The sequence below is a fragment of the Lonchura striata genome, chromosome 11, assembly GCF_046129695.1.
Source record: "Lonchura striata isolate bLonStr1 chromosome 11, bLonStr1.mat, whole genome shotgun sequence".
Classification (NCBI taxonomy): Eukaryota; Metazoa; Chordata; class Aves; order Passeriformes; family Estrildidae; genus Lonchura; species Lonchura striata.
In genome coordinates, this window is record NC_134613.1 from 4,505,627 (window position 1) to 4,524,058 (window position 18,432).

General features: G+C 37.6%; 1 protein-coding gene across 1 annotated transcript; it reads left to right on the forward strand.

Moving 5' to 3' along the window:
* The first annotated feature begins 1,870 nt into the window (after nucleotides 1-1,870).
* CHRNA5 (cholinergic receptor nicotinic alpha 5 subunit) lies at nucleotides 1,871-18,079 on the forward strand. Its single transcript, XM_021546795.3, has 6 exons — nucleotides 1,871-2,031; nucleotides 9,972-10,123; nucleotides 10,412-10,456; nucleotides 12,214-12,323; nucleotides 13,270-14,101; nucleotides 16,062-18,079. The coding sequence occupies exons 1-6, from the start codon at nucleotides 1,926-1,928 to the stop codon at nucleotides 16,221-16,223; spliced, it is 1,407 nt and encodes a 468-aa protein (XP_021402470.1). The 5' UTR covers nucleotides 1,871-1,925; the 3' UTR covers nucleotides 16,224-18,079.
* The last annotated feature ends 353 nt before the right edge of the window (nucleotides 18,080-18,432 follow it).

The following is an 18,432-nucleotide window of genomic DNA, read 5'->3' on the forward strand; positions in this document are numbered from 1 at the left end:
TTCAAAGCAGCAGGAAAAAAACACCTACTTATTCATAACTGTTTTCTAAAACATTAATAATACAACATAATTAACATGTGCCATATGATGCTACATAAAATATTTAGCAAAATGTTAGGCATGTAACCCAGACTGTTTAATCCTTTTATATCCTACAGCATCTGTTTTGCCTAGTTAGGATCCAGCTGCACACAAATCCACAGTTATGTAATAAAACCAGTTTCCTATGTTCTGCACGTTCGAGTGGCAGCTATGTTCAACATTGGTAGCGACACATTATGGCTCTAAAATGCATCTGCTGCAGTGCACAGAAATACAGATTTTTAACTGATAACCTCATGTTAGGAACACCAGGTGCAATGGTGAACCAGCTTCCATCAAAAACTACAGAGTTGCAATTTTAGTACAAATATGCCCAGTAATTCTTGAAGCTCTCAGAAAATATCAGAACTAGAGTGTCACAAAGAAAAAAAAGTGGAGGTTTGTGCCCTATTTATATTTTTCATTTACTATAAAATCTTGAGTTGACAACTGCAGATACATTGAGCATCTCAAAATAAGAGCATGCTGCAACCTTTACACAAATATTTTGATTGTAGAAGATATGTCATATACAAATGGATTCTCAATATATAAAATGACCATATTTACTGCAGAGCATTCAAATCAATACAGCCTGTCACTAGAAGTGTGCTGGAAGAAACTCCTGTGTAAGCAGCCTTTTTTGTGTGCTTGTACAGATTGCATTATGTCTTGCACAGACATGCACAACCGAAATATGGCTTGCAGGAAAAGATAATACAGAGAAACATGAGTTTAAAAATTAAGTAAGGGATTGAAACGCTCCGGTATTGTGTTTTGGTAATTGAAAAGAGTCACTGTTTACACAGAGATTCAGTTTTTCTGTAAAATAAACAACTGGTATAAAAGAATTCTGACAATTAACAACATGCTAAATGAAATTGCTGTTTGGGTAGTGCTCATTTTAGAAATTATTTAAGTAAGGACTATTTCCCTGAGGAATGCAGTATCTAGCACTTTTCATATAGAAGCTGATTAACACGGCAAAGTCATTTAGCCCTTCTTTCCAAGTCTCTTCTCTCTATGAAATATTAAACACTGTCTTAGATGTAGAAAATGCATTAATGGCAGCTGCTTCTATTTTTTTTTTTGCAATGTATACATTATACATTTCCATTAGGATGATTTAGAAAAAACACTGATTAAATTGTACAGCGTGTATGCTGCAAGTTGTCTTTTGTAAGAGATTTTATTTATCTAATACACAAAAAAGTGGTGTTTTGTACAGAGTATTTATTATATTTGTTGTATATCTATAATATACCTAACGATGTGGAAATATCCTCTTTTTAGCTTGCATTAGTTTATATATTTTATATTAGAAGTTCCAAAACATTCTAAGTTAGAAACTTTAAAAAATTGATTTAGAAATTTACCAAAAAACCCCTACGGAGGATTTAAAATGCAACAGAAATTAAAAGGGTTTTTTTCGCCAGAAGGCACTTACACTTGCACCTCCCAAAAGCAGGGTGTGGATGCAGCAGGCGCTGCCCGGTGGCTGTGCCGGGGCTCTCGGGCGCTGCAGCCGCAGCAGCCGCCGCCGGGACAGCGGCCCCGGCCCCGCTGGGCGCGCACCTGCCCGGCCTCGGCAGGGGCCGCTCCGGGCGGCGGGACCGGCACGGGGACCGAGCCCACGGGCGCAGCGCTGCCGCCCCTCCCCGCGGGACCCGCCGGGGCCCAGAGCGGCTCCCGGCGGCGGGCCCGCGCTGCCCGAGCCGCCCGCCCCTCGCGCCTCCTCACGGCCCCGCGGGGCGGGGCCCGCAGCGCCCGGCCCCGGCAGCGCCCGGCCCCGGCGGCTCCCGGCGCCCGCCGCGGGCTGCGAGGAGCGGGGCCGTGCCCCAGCTATGGCCGAGCGCGGAGCGCCGCCGAGCTGCGGCGTCCCTCCGCCCCTGCTCCTCCTCACCTGGCTCTGCGCGCCCCTGCTCGGCCAGCCCGGAGCCTCACACGAGGGTAAGCGGCTCGGGGCGGCCCCGGGGGGCGAGGGTCGGCGGGGCCACTGGGAAGAAAAGGGAAGGATGGAAGGCGCTCCGGTGAGGAGCCAGGAGGGTGTCGGAGGGGAGGGCTCGGCCGGCCGGGAGCTCCGAGCCCAGCCGGTGCTGTGCGGAGCCGCCGGGGATGGAGCGGGCGGTACCGCGGCCCGGGGCCCCGGCGCCGCCGCCCGGCCGTGCCCGGCTGGGAGCGCGGGCAGCGCGACCGGCTCGTGAGGGAAATGAGGCGGGATTCTGCGGCGGCAGAAAGCTATCGGAGATGGGGTCTCTGCGCGCCAGCTTCGTTTTCCGCGCCATCAGCTTTTTCCCGGAGGAGGTTAAGGTAAGGCGGTGCCGGGTGCGGTGCTGGCTGTCGAGGGAGGATCGCAGGGCTGCGCTGGTTTAGGAAACGTGCGGGACTTGCGGAGAGCGCTGTCAGACGGCCTCACAGGGCTGCCCCTCGCAGAAGAGGGGGAAAATGGCTTTGCTAAGCTACAACTTTTCAGGAGCATTATCAGTCTTGAATGCCTCACATTTGATTACATTACATACACTTTCCTAAATGTGTATATATTAAAAGATCACTTTAAAGATCTCAGCTGCCATAGCTTTCAGTTTTTAATCTCACTTTTTGAGAGGAGATGCAGTTGTAGGTTTGTGATGCATGCTCTGCTCTGGTACAGAGGTAAACTTGCAGAATATATATTAATAACTGTACTTTTGCATATGGACGTGACTGCACATGAAAACAATGCTCTTGAGAATATATAACACAACTCTCTTTAGTTTGGTCGTGCATCATTTCTTTGACTTCAAAAGAGGCAGTCTCATAATTCAATCAGGATTTAACTTTCTGAGTTGAAGGATGTAAAATCGCATGTGAAGCTGGAGTGTTTATAGAATTACACAAAGATTAAAGGAGCAAAAATCACTGCTCTTCCACAGATTTATTTAGAAACAGTTGTTTCAAAATGTTGCGCTTACATAATTTATAAGTACATTCCCAAGAGTTTTGCAGAATGTCTTGAAACCATTACTACAACAATTAAAGGCAGATAGAAAATTAATTAAAGATAAATTTGAGTGGTTTTTTTTTTATATTAACTGAAAATTGAAAAAGTGGTTATAAATATGGTTTATGGAAAGTTGATTGTATCAACATCCAGGTTTTAATTCAGCCTACAAATACTCAGTCTGTTATTGTTCAATGTGGTTTAAATGACTATTCTTTGTCCCAACATTTGGAAAAGTAGTGCTTTTCAGATTCTTCATGACAGAAGATGCAAAATCATTGTGTTTCATTATATGATTTATATGACTGCATGAAATTATCTTCGGTCAGGGTAAGCCAGGTTTTGCCTTTTGGCACAAGCCAGCAGTTTTGACTTCACTGAGAACTGATTGTATACAGTGAGGCTAAAGTTTCTTTTCATATCTTGTTTTTACTAAAATAAAATGAAACTTGCAATAAGAGCGCTTGTAAATTAATTTGATATTTCCTTTGGTTAATAGTGAACCAGTATTTTATCTTGGCTAACTCCAAATGTCAGGAGAAAATACTTGTTGATTTAAAATACAGTTAAAGTATATTTTGTTCTCACTCTCTGAATTTTCAGCAAACAGATAAGACTTGAATGCCCAAATGGATCTGAGGTTAACAACAACCTCTAGCCTAGCCCTACTGTGCTGTGCTGCAGACCTGTGATGGTGTTTCCCTGGCACACCCACGCATTTTCCACTCAGTTTAACAGATCAAATCCTTCTCCCTACCCAACAGGAAGCTGCAAACTTCCTGTTTTTACGGGTTTCTTGTGATTTTTCTTTTAAAATATTTTGTTCTTTCTTTAGATATTCTTAGGGGGATAATTGTGAGCATTGATTAGTGGAGAAATACCTGTGTTGATTTGTAGAAGGAACTGTGGAAGGAAGTACTTGCATAGTTTCCCACTTTTTAGAATGGTAAAACCTGGGGTTTGTGTGGTATTATAGGTTTTGAAATCTCCTTATCTGTTTTTGAGCAATGTTTCTGATTCAAGAGCTGATTTCTCTGAGCTGTAGGATTGTGTGGTCCAGTGTATCCAATACTGGAATGGAGCTGAATGGGCAAAACACTCCTGAGGCAGAAGGTAAGGCTGGTGCCCAATATCTGCAGAACCCAGCGCTGCACTGGCAGCTTCTGAGAAGCCTGGGCCTGTTTCTTATTTCCATAAGGTCTTTTTAACATACATTTTGGATTTGTGTTTAATTCCATGACACATAGCCTCTAAATTTATAAATGGTTCTACATACTTGTTCTTCCTTGTGCTCCTTGTGCTGTCTGCACTTCCATACACCCTTTGTGCTGCTTGCTTTCAGCATTCCTTGGTGTTGACTTCACAGTCCACCTTCAATCTTTACTGACAGGTCAGCAATCAGTGAAAATCATGGAATGATTAAAAGTGGTACAAAGAGAGATGATACAATTCTTTGCAGTCCAGTTAGCTCTTAATCTAAAGACTATCAGTTCACATCTATTTCTTGGTTAGTTTACAAACTACATGGCAGTCTTTTATGTCTACTAACCAAACTTGTACATGTATTCAGAAATAGGTGCCATAATTATACCTTGTTGCTAAGTTGTTAGGGGTAGTTTCATTCTCCTTTACAACTATCAAGTTGTAACTTTAACATTTTAAATATGAGTTGAATGTGAAAAACCTTCCTGCTTTCTGGGAGCAGCTCTTGTACCTCTGTGCATATTGGTAAGTACTAAGCAGTATTGCAGTTCAAAATTCCTCACAGTTTCGTGTCCAGTATATGTCATTTTATTGTGCTACTGGTTGGCCGAAGTTGATGTGCTAGGTAAGAGAGAAGGCACAAATCTTCCCAATAACTTGAAAGCCACATTTCCATGCTTGTAGGTGTGGTGATAGCGTTTGCATTTATTTTTTTAAATAGGAGAGGAAAAGATAGTTCTGGGAAATTCAGAATGTAATAGTTGGCTTTTCTGACTTCTATTCAGTAAATAGAATAGAGTTAGTATTGCTGCTTTGATTTACAGACATCCTAGTTAAGGTGATTGTGATCTTTCCAAATGCTTGCTGTTAATTAACGCTTGACTGTGATTGTATTCTGGGCAATTGCTAATGCATAAAAGGAAAAGTGGCCCAAAAAATTAAAGACCATGCAGAAAATATGATTCATGATCCTTTTCAAAGGGTCAGAGGAATCAGTATAAAAATAAAACTTCAATTTAATACATTACCTGTATTTTCTACCTAATGAAATGATAGGAGATCATCCTAATAAATATACTAGAGTATTGAAGGCAGGTGTACTGTATATATTACTTCGTCTTCCAGATTTCTAAGCAAATTATTAGTTGTAGTATGTAGCAGTTAGATTTGTGGATAATAGTTTGTGTTATAATACCCCAGAGTTAAAGAATGTAATGTTAACTTCAAAGTATGGATATTTTGCAATGTTTATTGTCCTTAGTAGTGGCTTTTTTTGTTGTAATGGTATATGATTATAAACATACGTTAGTAATATATATTACTTCTGGATATGCATGTTAACATTACACTTCTAAAAAGTGACCCTTTCCATTTTCCCATGGGCCTCCTTTGAAACTGCACCTACTAGCGATGCAAAGAAAACCTGAGATCGTTAACACTCAATTCTGTCAATCAGAAAATGCTTTAAGTTACACTGTTTAAATTAGAAAATGCTTTGAACTGCATTGTTTAATGTAGAAGGACCAAGGATTGGCAATGCCAATCTGGCTGTTAGACTCTTTATCTAAGGACGTGCAGAGAATACAGAGTCCAAAAAAAGCTTATTATTTGGAGAAACATGGACTGTGGTATTCCCCTATTTAAAAACAAAGATTTATGAAAATATGTCTGGGATCAATCCTGTAACACTAAGTATTTAACTGGTAATTCTTATAAAAGGAATAATGTTGCTAAATCATATTAAGATGCTAGGAAATTTATCCCATAATGATACAGTAAATTTAAAGAGTGTTATTCTTTTGTAAAACCTGTCTTTTTGTTTCTTAGCTACAACATTTAAAAAGTCGGCCATTAGCAGCCCATTTGAAATTTTGACTTGAGAATGCTAACAAGATAAATAGACATGTACATGTTTCATCATGCTATTCATGCACCTGAGGCCCATGTAATGTTTCATCCCAATTTATAAATAGTTCTTGCAAAGTAATAAGAAAGTTTGTTAAATATCTATGGGGGAAATGGTAGAACCAAATTTTTAAATACTATGTTTTCAAGGTCAAGCGATTCATTAGAATTTTTACTTAGCCTTTGTCAAAAGTGTTCTCCAGCTACTTCAGAGTTTTTAAAAATTGAATCACTAGTCTGCTTTGTGCATAAACATTTGTCTCCTTTGTGCAGAATTAAAATTCAGGCCATCCAACCTCATATGTGATTTAGGTGTGTCTTTTTTTGGGTTAAATATGGACTTACACTGTGGGGCAGTAAGAAGAGTTTAAGGTGCAAATAATAGAGAAAATGTCATTGGGACCACTGAACAGTGCAGAGAGCTACCTTTGCTTTAAACTGCAGAGGTTCCCTGGCCTCAATAAAAATGAAGACACACAAATACAGGCAAGCTTAGAACTGGCCTTCAAAGGCTACAGGTCTTTTAAGTATTTTTTAGTACTCTGAGCTGGTGGTTGGGTTGAGTGTTGCCATAATCTCTTGCCATCTGATTTAGTATGAGATTGTACTCTGAGTTGTTTGTTTGCTAATCTTGCTAGTCATAGGTTTTAACCTCTTTCTGTTTTTCTCCAACCAGCATAGCTACTCTGCTGTCTTATGCCACTAAAACTGTTTTACCTGTCTTCCTCTCTTTACATTTTTTCTACTTGTCATCAGCTCTTCACAATTTTTTTAATTGATGTTAATACAAGGACTAAGAAGCACTGCCCCTTGTTGTAATCTTAAAATCATAGATACATGGAAAAGATACAAAACATATGCAGTCTGTGTAACAAATTATTTGAATGCCATATTAAATAAAATGTACAAGGTAGGGGTGATTCCTTATTTTGTTATTGCCAAGTCTTAATATACTCTTACCATCCCCAGCCTTCTCATAGAGCTTTCCTTTGTTCAAGATGTCTTTTCTAGACCAGTTTGCCCCCACATATTAATAAAGAGAATAAACTAGAAATATTGAAAAGTGTGGATATATCTGTGATCAGAAAAAAAGAAAGAAATAATTGAACTATATTTTTAGTAAATAATGGTCATTGTAATAAATCACTGAGTATACTATAGGTCTGAGTATAAAATGTTTGAAAAATAATCTAAGTATATAAAAGCAGTAAAAGAACATGCCCCCTTTTAGCATAGCAGAGGAGACGCTGTGTTTTAAGAGAAGCTTCATCTGGAAACAACACGTACCCTGAAGATGCTGTATTGATGCACAGGAGGTCATCTTACAGGAACACAGAAATGGTGAAAGTGCAACTTTGGCTCTGCATTGCTTCAAGGTCAATTAATTGAGAGATAATATCCAGCTGCATAGTCAGTCTTAAATTCAGTTGAGAGTTGTAGCTGGAGGAGGGAAATGTAATTAATGCTAATATAAAAATCAAGTATTTTTGTACACAAAACCATTCATAATTCAGGAAATAGGGATATAGAAATAGAGAAATTAGGTTTCTCTCATTTTGGATGTCTGTAAAACGCAGGGCATGGCAAATCTGTCTATAGTTACAAATAAGAAGAAATCTTTGGCTAAAGAGAATATACTGAACCAGTTAAATACATTTTTGGCACTTGTACATTTACAAGATAGTTTGTACATGTGCAACATTCTGTTGCTGGATCCTTTTTGGCAGCAGTTCTTATGTCCTGTGAGTTTTTCTGTATCCACCTGAGCTATCTCAGCAGTATGGTGTAAGTTGCCCATCAGTTCTTTGCACATCCCACAAGTCAGAAAGATTTATATTTTGAAACAGAAGGGTGATCTGTCTTAAAACCCAAATGTTGATTTGGCCCACAAGCGAGAACTATTCAGCAGCACATTAGTGTAGGGTAAGACTTGTAGGAAAAAGGGGTCCTGCTGCTCCCACTGCGCTGATCCTACATTAAGCTACATTCTGCTTTTGCTGCTACTATGACACTTCAGAGGAATCTGGTTAGTGTGTAAAATAATGTTTCCACTGGACTGCTGCATACCTGCAGTGCCAAAGGCAGGGAACTGCTTTGCTGAGCTCTGCAGTGCTTTGGGTGTTTCCACCAAAGTACTTGTACATGGAGCCTTTTGCAGCACAGCAGGAATCCACTGCTGTCACACTTTGATGAATGCAAGGGAACTTAAAACTTAGGCTGCCCATCTTAGTTTGTCTAGACTGCAGTGGCTGCAGTCATGTGAGACTGGGTTAGGTCAGTTCAAATTAATGCCTTAAGTGGTGTTAGCCCAGCCTCTGCCACAAATGCCAAGTCATGGAAGTGTTGGTCAAACTCTGAGGTTTGTGGGAATGAGAACTGATACCCTGTGCAGCTGTGACACTACCTGACATACAGTGTAGTCATCCCAGGCAATTCTATAATCCTAATCCTCTTCAGTATCTATTAATCACTGATTTACTGAATGTTGAGGGTAATGAACTTTAAGTAGACATTATTTATGCTGTCTTAAATTGATACTTTGTTTCCTGTAGCTTCTTTTATGAGAAAGATTAGATGCTACCAATGTTTTTTCTGCTTGTGTCGTTCCTAGTTGATCTACTGTTGTGTTGACTAAATTTACCTCCTCTCCAAACAAAGTAATGTTAATATTTTAAATCTCTCCTTGTATGGATGACTGTCTCTGGTTTTAATCTGTTTATGACATTCTCTGGTGATTTTCTGCTTCCGATATATCTTTTTTTAGATGGATGCTGTTAGTGAACACATGATTTCTAGAGAGGTTGTGCCATAGATTTATGTAATAGCATAATATTTTAAATCTGCATGTAAAAGAGATGGTGGTCAGCTCCTTTCTTTTGTTTATGCTGTCCCTTAAACTGATGATAATAGTTGCTTGGTCTTTTTTTGGTAGTAGTTCCCTTTTTAATTTCATTAGTAAGTAGTAAAAATATTTAATTAGAACATGTCAGTGTTTTCTGGTGGTCATTCTAACTTATGTCTGGAGATTGGAGACCCATCCATGCAAGGTGATGTGTGTAGTTTGTGCTTCTTGAGGCAGCAGTCATCTTCAGGTCTTTCACAACACCTTTGAAAGCTGTTCTTACTCAAGTTATTTACCTAGACTCTGGTCTCCTCTTTTTTCCTCCCCTCTCTCTCCATCTGTCCCAAAATGACCCCTTGAGAGCTGTGAAAAAGAGCTAGAAAGGTGCACTCCAGTCAGTGTAACATTAGAATGGGTAGCAAGTCGGCTGGTAAATAGTTTGGCATATGCATCTAAGATACAAAACAGTGTGAGGGAAAGTGCTCTGCAAGTGCAGCAAGATTTATGCATGGTAAATGTGCCCAAACATTAGAAGAAATACATTAAACATGAAGAGACTGAAGTTTCAAACTGAATTGCAAGTTATACAATATACTACAGGTGTGTAATGTGGATGTAGGTTGACAGAACTTCAGTCCCTCACAGATCAGCTTTTGTTTTTAGAGGAATTCAATAGTTAAATGACATTGGGTAAATTATATAAGAGCTTTTTGTCTGTTGAGATTATCTTAATGTTCTTGAGTCATCAATTTTAGAAGCGTGATAATGGCATGAGGATGCTAGTAAAACCAGGTAACTTCATAAAATTCTACTTCCATGACCTTGGGCATGCTTCTAGAGAGTGAGATGAGAAATTGAACTCTGCATATTGAACTGTTTTTCTTCTGTTTGGACACAAGAATGCAGATGTACGCTGCTCATTTGAATCAATGTTAATAATTTCTTTTTGTTTTCATATAGCTGTATCCGAACCTTCTTTTATTGCTAAAAGTGAAGATCGTTTGTTTAAGCATTTATTTGAAGACTATCAAAGATGGGTTCGTCCAGTGGAACACTTGAATGACACAATAAAAATCAAGTTTGGCCTTGCCATCTCTCAGCTAGTAGATGTGGTATGTATAGTAAATAAGTTGTATTTTTTTTCCACTAGTTTTAAGAGGAGTATAATTTCATGTGAAATAATTGTACCTGTTAAACACAATAGATTAAGTATCTTGAATTATTATCTGTGTAATAAAAATGCCCTATAGATGAATATATAATGTTCTCATATAAACGTACTTAGTGATTAGAATGCTTTCAGCAGTGTGTTCTGTATTTTAAGTTACAGACCTCTGTGAACTAAAGCAGCTATTTCCTATTGATAGATTATTTTTTGTGATATATGCTTTATTTTACAGGATGAGAAAAATCAATTGATGACAACAAATGTATGGTTGAAACAGGTATGTGTCAAATATTGATGAAAATTTCTGAAACTTCATAACTGCAAATCAAAATTTAGGAGAAACTCTTCTATTTAATTGCATATTAAAAAAAAAAAAGTTCCTGCATGAAATTTTATTTTTCATAGTAATTTTTATAGAATGTCCCTGGAAATGCTTTAAAGAATTAATTGTGACAAACCTCTTAAAAAAACATAACAACAAGGTAAATAACAATTCACCAAATTAAAGGTAATATGGTATGGCATTGCATGGCCATTTAATATACCGAGGTGTAGGTATCCAGCCATTATGGTCTGGGTTCTGACCCCGGCTGCCCTAGGCGTCCCAGATTGTGATGTCCTGCTAAGCACAGCTTGTCCAGGTGTCCCAGGCAAGCTCCCAGCCACAGCAGCCTTAGCAAGCAGCTCAGCTCTTAAGTGAGATCAGCTCTTTGGTGAATTCAGCCCTTCCGTGATTTCAGCTCTTTGCTTGCTAAGTACCACAGGCAGACACACAGGGAGAGAGAGGAGGCTGTGTGAGGTTCCACAGAGGTGTCTTTACTGGCAGCTCCTGTGAAGGGTTTCAGTGACCGCTCTTCTGCCAAGCTGGGCAGAAATGGGGGTTTATATAGGGTGTAGGGGTGTTGGGAAATGGCCCAATAGTTAGGGTCGAGGCGAATGTGACCTATGTTCCTCCAGAGAGATCACCAGGGTCCGAATGCGGAACAGGGGTCTCTTGGCCCAGTCATCATGACTTGGCATTTCTTATCTTGGACAGCTGACTGCCAGGGAGGCCTTGCAGGCTCTGTGGCTGCTACATCCAGCCATAAATTGCTGCTTCAGTACAAAAGTTTTCACACAAAAGCTTTATTAAGCAAAAGTATGCTTAGCGTATTCTTCTGTATAATATTTTTTGAGGTCTTTTTCCTGTGGGATATTTGATATTATTGGATATACATTATTGTAGAATTCCAGTTTCAAAGTTAAATATGCTTGTTAGAAGGAAATACTTTTTCCTCTTGAGAATATTTGGGTTTGCGCAGGAAAAAGTCCAGTGCTAAACTTAATTGCCACTATTTACTTAGGTAATGCTGCTCACAAATCATTCTTGATTTAACTGAGAAGAATCTTTGTAGATGCTGGCTATACTTACTAGCTTATGGAATTATTTTTGTTTGGGCTAATTACTTTCTGTTTGTTTATTTGATTTTTTTCCTTTTGCTTCCCATTTCTTTCTTTTCAGTAACTGTAATTTTAGGCCAAGCTTTTATTTTTAGGAAAACTTTGAGATTAGTCAGCAAATATGAGATGGCCATGTGGACTGATGATTCTTTGTGCCCTCTTTAATAGTTTCTGCAGATTTTCTTGAAGTTGGACCAGTTTTAAGGGTTGGAGCATGATGGATTTTTTTTGATAATGAAAATATTTAAATTGCTTCTGATTATCTTCTAGTCATTGGCATTCATCCAGAACAAGCTTTTTTTCAAATTTAATTTATACAGTTAAATTACATTATAATAGCTCTTAGTTATAAATACATGCTCTGAAAAAGGAACATCATAAGTTCTGTACAGAAACATTGTCAAGTAGCTCTTATAAAAGAAAGCAAATACTAAATTACATAACTGCATGTCTGTTCAGCAACTTAATTGTTTTATGCAAATTTTAGTTCAGTTTGATTGTGTTTAATTGCCCTGTTATCTATTTTCATCTGGTATCACCTTGCTGAAATCCACTTCCCAATAATAATGATTTCTACATCTCACATATCCACAGGAATGGATAGATGTAAAATTAAGGTGGAATCCTGAAGACTATGCTGGAATAACATCTATCCGTGTCCCATCAGATTCTATTTGGATTCCAGATATTGTGCTGTATGACAAGTAAGGTTTGAATCTTTTCATACAAAATGCATTTACTTTATAACTTTGCTGACCAAACTGCTTCTATAATGCTCATTGGATAGACATAATGTGTACATTTAGTGGGCTAAGAACCTGTGGAAGAACTTGCCTCTGAATGCAAATAGACTTCGTTGCCATGTTAAATGCTCAAATGTTTTGCTTTACTTCTGAATGGAATTTCTAGTCCCTTTGAAAAAGTTATTTTCATTTTGTTGTGTGAACTTTTTTCTTTATTGGAGAAAAATGTCTTGCACAGTGCTGGGTATAAATAGTGTAGTGTGATGGGAGGGAAACAAATAATTTATGCTGTTGTAGGTCATATTCAGCAAGGAATTAAAGTCAGCTACCTTTAACTTTAAGGGGGGGTTGGGGTGGTTTTGATGTTTTTCTTTTGAAAATTAACAGATCTCAGAAACAAGAACTTTTGAATTAACCTTTCTGCACAACTCAGGTGCACATACAGTGCTTTTAGATTTCCTGACTTGTCAAGTCAGGATGAAAGGCTGTTGCAGTGATAATAAATTCAAGTTTGGTCACAAGTATTATTTTACCTGTTTCATGACTCTTTTTCTTCAATAATTATGATGTAGCTGAATTTAAAAGTACTTATTCTGTCTTACTAACAGAAACACCAGAGCTGGGTCATGCTGTTAAAGATCAGGATTTTACAATCCTTTCATAAATCACTGAGACCATAGAAAATTGCATGGATCTTTTCAGGACTTGAAAATATTCTTCAATCTTCCAAAGCTGTTTACCTATGTTAGCTTCAGATTTGAGGGGAAAAAGTTGACTATGAAGACAATACAAAATTTTGGCTATCAAGGGATAGACAGCTGAAATGACAATAACAAAGTATAATTTCTTCTTTAAATACATCCCCACACCCCATTGTAATTGCCTGCATTTATCTCTCTTCTTTCAGTGCAGATGGACGTTTTGAGGGAACATCTACAAAAACTGTGGTAAAATATGATGGCACCATTGCTTGGACTCCACCAGCAAACTACAAAAGTTCTTGTACTATTGATGTAACATTCTTCCCTTTTGACCTTCAAAATTGCTCAATGAAATTTGGTTCCTGGACTTATGATGGCTCACAGGTTGATCTAATTCTTGAAGATTATGATGTTGACAAAAGAGATTTTTTTGATAATGGAGAATGGGAAATAGTGACTGCAAAAGGGAGCAAAGGAAACAGGACTGATGGATGCTGCTGGTATCCTTTTGTTACATACTCATTTATAATTAGACGTTTGCCGCTTTTTTACACTTTGTTTCTCATTATTCCTTGTATTGGGCTTTCATTTCTAACTGTCCTTGTCTTCTATCTTCCTTCAAATGAGGGTGAAAAAATTTCACTCTGCACTTCAGTACTGGTATCTTTGACTGTTTTTCTTCTTGTTATTGAAGAAATTATTCCATCATCTTCTAAAGTTATCCCGCTCATAGGAGAGTACTTGGTGTTTACTATGATATTTGTGACCTTGTCCATTGTGATCACTGTCTTTGCTATCAACATCCACCACCGCTCCTCATCCACACACAATGCCATGGCACCCTGGGTTCGCAAGATATTTCTGCACAAGCTGCCCAAGCTGCTCTGTATGAGAAGTCACGTTGATAGGTACTTTGCTCAGAAGGAGGAAACAGCAAATATGAATGGATCAGAATCATCCAGGAACACCTTGGAAGCAGCTCTGGATTCCATCCGCTATATTACGAGACACGTGATGAAGGAGAATGAAGTTCGTGAGGTGGGTGTGTTAGTCCTGCTGTTCTGATGTTGTACAAGTGCAAATTAGAAAATCAAGGGCTTTACTGTGCAGTTGCATATTAAAGATGTGCTGCAGATTCCCAGCTGTTGTACTTCGCTGAAAGTTGTGTAGTTGTTTCCACTGGAAAAAAGTGCAAATATGGAACAATACTGAGAATATTTGGCTGATACAGTACAGTATTTGCAGTCTTCAAAAGTCTTTTGCTGTTTTCTAGAAGTTCTTGTCATTAGTTACACATTGTGAGACACTTGTCTGTGACAAGAGCATGTACTGTAACTGCTCCCTACAGCACTTCTGAGATGACAGGAGAAGGAGCTCTTTTTCACTTTAATATTGTACCTGAAGGCTATCTTGAAAAATGTGTTTACCTTATATTTTCTGAATAAATACTGCCAAGACTTACCTTGCAGCTTTCAATTCTGAATAAAAACAGTTTGAGGTGCTCTAACTTATATTAGTTTAAATGCAGGCTATAGCCATATGTTGGCCATTTTGTGCTCAGGTGAAACATGGACTCAAGAACTTCCTAAGTGTTCTCTTCCACCTTACTATTATTTGTCCCTAAGTTTTATTAAAAAATGTCAGAGGCTTTTTTTCAGTGTCAGAATGCATTTGCACTCTGAATTATCCTTAATGAGTGTTTACAACATTTGTGTAAGAGCATTAGAAATCTGTTTTCTTTACATGCTCTCTAAGCTAGCACCATTGGTACATCAGAGACTTAAATGCTATTTGCAGTCTAATGTAGAAGTTTGTAGAAATAGAGAAGTTTGTGATGTACTATCTGTTCCTGATGGCAGAACCTGAGGTTCTTTCAGTCTATATAGGAATTGCTGTCTTCGGAAGGCTCTGTTTGCTAAGAGTGTGTTCTCCCATAAGAGACTAGGAGTAATGTGCCTTCTCTGATGTGCCTTCTCAAGACTTGATTCTGACATTGTCACAAGGGATGTGGCCTAGATTTTTAATAAATTTATCTGCTGTACTGTTAAAGCAGCATCTGCATTGTATGAACAACAGAAATAGAATAGTTTGCTATTAAATATGTAATTTCAGGGTTGATTTTTAGGGACAAGTAGTAAGTATTTTGTTTTCCAAATACTATAAACCTTGGAAGTTAATTTACAGCTGACTGGGGATTCAGTTGTTTTATTACTACTGGGCTCCAGAGAATGCAAGCTTTAATTGCAAAAGTTGTTAATAAACACTAGACAGCTAGTGCTATTGTAGCCTTACATATTAGGAAGCATTAAGCTTGGGAAACATGGATAGCTCTAGTTCAAATCCAAGACAATTGTTTGGCAGGGTTTTAATTTGCTTACACAATTCTATCTTCAATACTTGCACAACTATGTATAGATATGAATAATTTTATCAAAAAGGAAAGTAGTCTTGAAACTACTGTGAGTATTCTCCCCAGTCTATAATTCTTTGCAGCTTTCAGCAATTGTTTGTAACACAACAGCTGCTCTGTACTAACAATTTTAATTTTTTTTTTTTTTTTATTGCTTGGGAGGTTTGGTTTTGGTTTTCTGGTTAGTTTTTTGTTGTGGCTTGGTGTTTTTGGTTGTTTGGAGTTTTATTACAACTTTTGCTTCCAACTCCTGCTTGGGAATTCCACGTTACAATGTCATGGCCATGTATCCTGCAGTATGTTAGAAAATGGCAGGCCAGTCTCATCTCTATAGATGAGGATGTTTGGTGCTTCTCAGGGTAAATTTCTGCATCAAAATCTACATAGTTTTTCAATCTTCACAAAGGGAAGCTTGCTTTGTTTTTAACTCACAGTATAATTATAAAATATTGTTCCCGAGGGTTATCACAGGGACAGGGTTGGAAAAGGTGTACCTACCTTGAAATAACTAAGAATTGCAGGATTTGATACTGTATTTCCACTTGTTCTTGCACACGCTGACCAGCTCATGTGCTCTTTGTGTTTTAGGTTGTTGAAGACTGGAAATACATTGCTCAGGTGCTTGATCGAATGTTCTTATGGGCTTTTCTTCTGGTTTCAATAATTGGATCACTTGTGTTATTTATTCCTGTTATTCATAAATGGGCAAGTATAATAGTCCCTACCCATATAGGCAGTACAAATGCATAGAGTATTTTTGGAGCTATGTCCTACTGATCTGGCTCTAAGTTTTGCAGTAGCCCTATTTCCATGCATGTTCTATGTAGGCATGTTTCTGGTAGAGTGAAAAAAAATCCAGAACTAGAAAATTAGATTTATGTTAAAGCATGACATTCCCAGGACACACAGAAGTCAGTTTGCTTATTGCCAGTGTACTGAGTTACTGCCAAGACAGGTCAGAATTAAAAGAACCTTTCCAAGCTATGGCATGTGTGATTTATCAAAAAAGCAGAAACTGACACCTACTGTAATACAGAAGGATTTAATTTTTTTTAATGATGATCACTGTAGTCCAATTATTAAATGACTATATAAGTCATTATACTGAATATTAAATATTTGCAGTTACACAGTAGAGCTGCTTATTTCAATTTAGTATACAAAGGTGAATTTTCATCAGTTCTCTTCAGTGTGTTGTAGAAGTCTGAAATTTTGCCAGAATAATTTAAAATAATAAAAGTATAAGTTAAACTTCCTGTATATATAATATACAACTAAGAACAGCAATTTGGCCATGTTTGGCCTTTATAAATTTTCAGTGGAATTTGCTGCTAAATTTTAAAACTTGTTAATTCTGTGATACCAACATGAGCATTTAATAAACCTTAAAATGCCTAAAGGATGTGTGTGTATTGATGTCTCCATCAGCTTTGGAAAGGAAGTCAAAGGCAGTTAACTGAATTCCCAAGGTGCCTAAGTATTCTAAGGGGCTGGAAAATTCTTTACTCTTGATGAAGAATTTGATACAGTGTGTTAGTTTGCAGACATGTTCATTATTTCCTGTATCTGGGTGTTTGTTAGAATTAAGATTTTAAGCACAGGCATAAGGAATTTGTGGAGTGTCTTTCTGAAGGAAATGGTTTATAAATTAATCTGCTGTGGAACCAAATGGAGATGATTAATGATTTTCACATTTGTTTAATTGAACTTAAGAGAGCTGCCTTGGATTAGTTCTTTCACTTTAAATCCATATGTAACTCTAAGCAGCAAGGACTTGGAGTTTTCCGTATTTCCTTTTTCCTAAGATCATTGAAAACGAACTTGCAATTTTTAAATTATTCCATTAAAATGCATTCTTTACACTGATTCCAATGCCACCTTTCTTCCTTTCTCAATAGCTTTATTTCTGGTAAAGACTCTAAAATGTGTGTTTTCCTATACTAAAGTTTTTTCAGTGTTGGTCATAATATAATTGCATCCTGTAGTCCTAATATGGGAGTAGAGCAGGCTAGAGCAAATCTTAGGAAGTTTATTTGCTTAAATTACTACATGAATAATAATATGTTTAGGTGAGAAGTTTTACTGTAAACTGTGGTATCTTCAATAATTTTAAGTTTTTATAGTGATTATAAATTTGAACAAAAGAGAAATATTTCTCCCACACTCCCTCCCAGATCTCCTTTAGAAATGCCCTGAACTGATTATAATAGTGATTACTTATGTCATAATTTATATATAATTAAATATTTATTTAAAAATGTTTTAATCTGCAGGATATTCTTGGTTTTGTGTAACTTATAAAGCTCACAGGTAGGGAAAGTATATCAGGCAGACCTTTTTTTTTTAATAATAATAATTAAGGAATTACTCTTCTTCAGTTACACAACTACATCTGACATTTGGATATCCATGTTTCCTCTATTCCCATCATCATTTCCAAGGTGAATTTGTAAAGATTATTTGTTTTAATTAATTAATATAAGAGCTTTAACTTCCCAGTATTACTGAGGTTAAACAATGCATCAATGACTTTTTCTGTGTGCAAGTTGTAGAAAAACTTCAGATAGCTTGTTTCTTCTTCAAATAAAACATTTATTTTTAAAGTATTCCATAGGTTTGAATTGCTGAAATTTACTCTTACTTTTATAGAGAAAGCAAAGTGAGCACAACTGTAGATATATATCTTATTTTTTTAACTCTCCATTTCATCTCTTTTCCCTTGTTAAATTATGTCTCCAGGCTGCCCAGTTACATCATGATGGGCAGCACATTGTCCAGTGGAGTCACCCTCTGTATTATAGTAACTCAGTTTTTGCAAATGCATTAATTTCTTTTAGTGACTTCTAGTCTGATCATGAAAGATTCAGATAACACAGCTGACACTGTAATCCTTGGGGTCTTCTGCTTATCAAGTGTGTCTGAAACAAAACTATGTTAATATACTCAGAAGCATGGACTT

What these genes read in the sequence shown, in the direction of transcription:
- CHRNA5 (XM_021546795.3), top strand. Translation starts at nt 1,926, where the DNA reads ATGGCCGAGCGCGGAGCGCCGCCGAGCTGCGGCGTCCCTCCGCCCCTG. An exon ending in CAAATGTATGGTTGAAACAG is followed by an intron (nt 10,457 to 12,213) that starts GTATGTGTCAAA and finishes ACATATCCACAG; the next exon opens with GAATGGATAGATGTAAAATT. An exon ending in GATATTGTGCTGTATGACAA is followed by an intron (nt 12,324 to 13,269) that starts GTAAGGTTTGAA and finishes CTCTTCTTTCAG; the next exon opens with TGCAGATGGACGTTTTGAGG.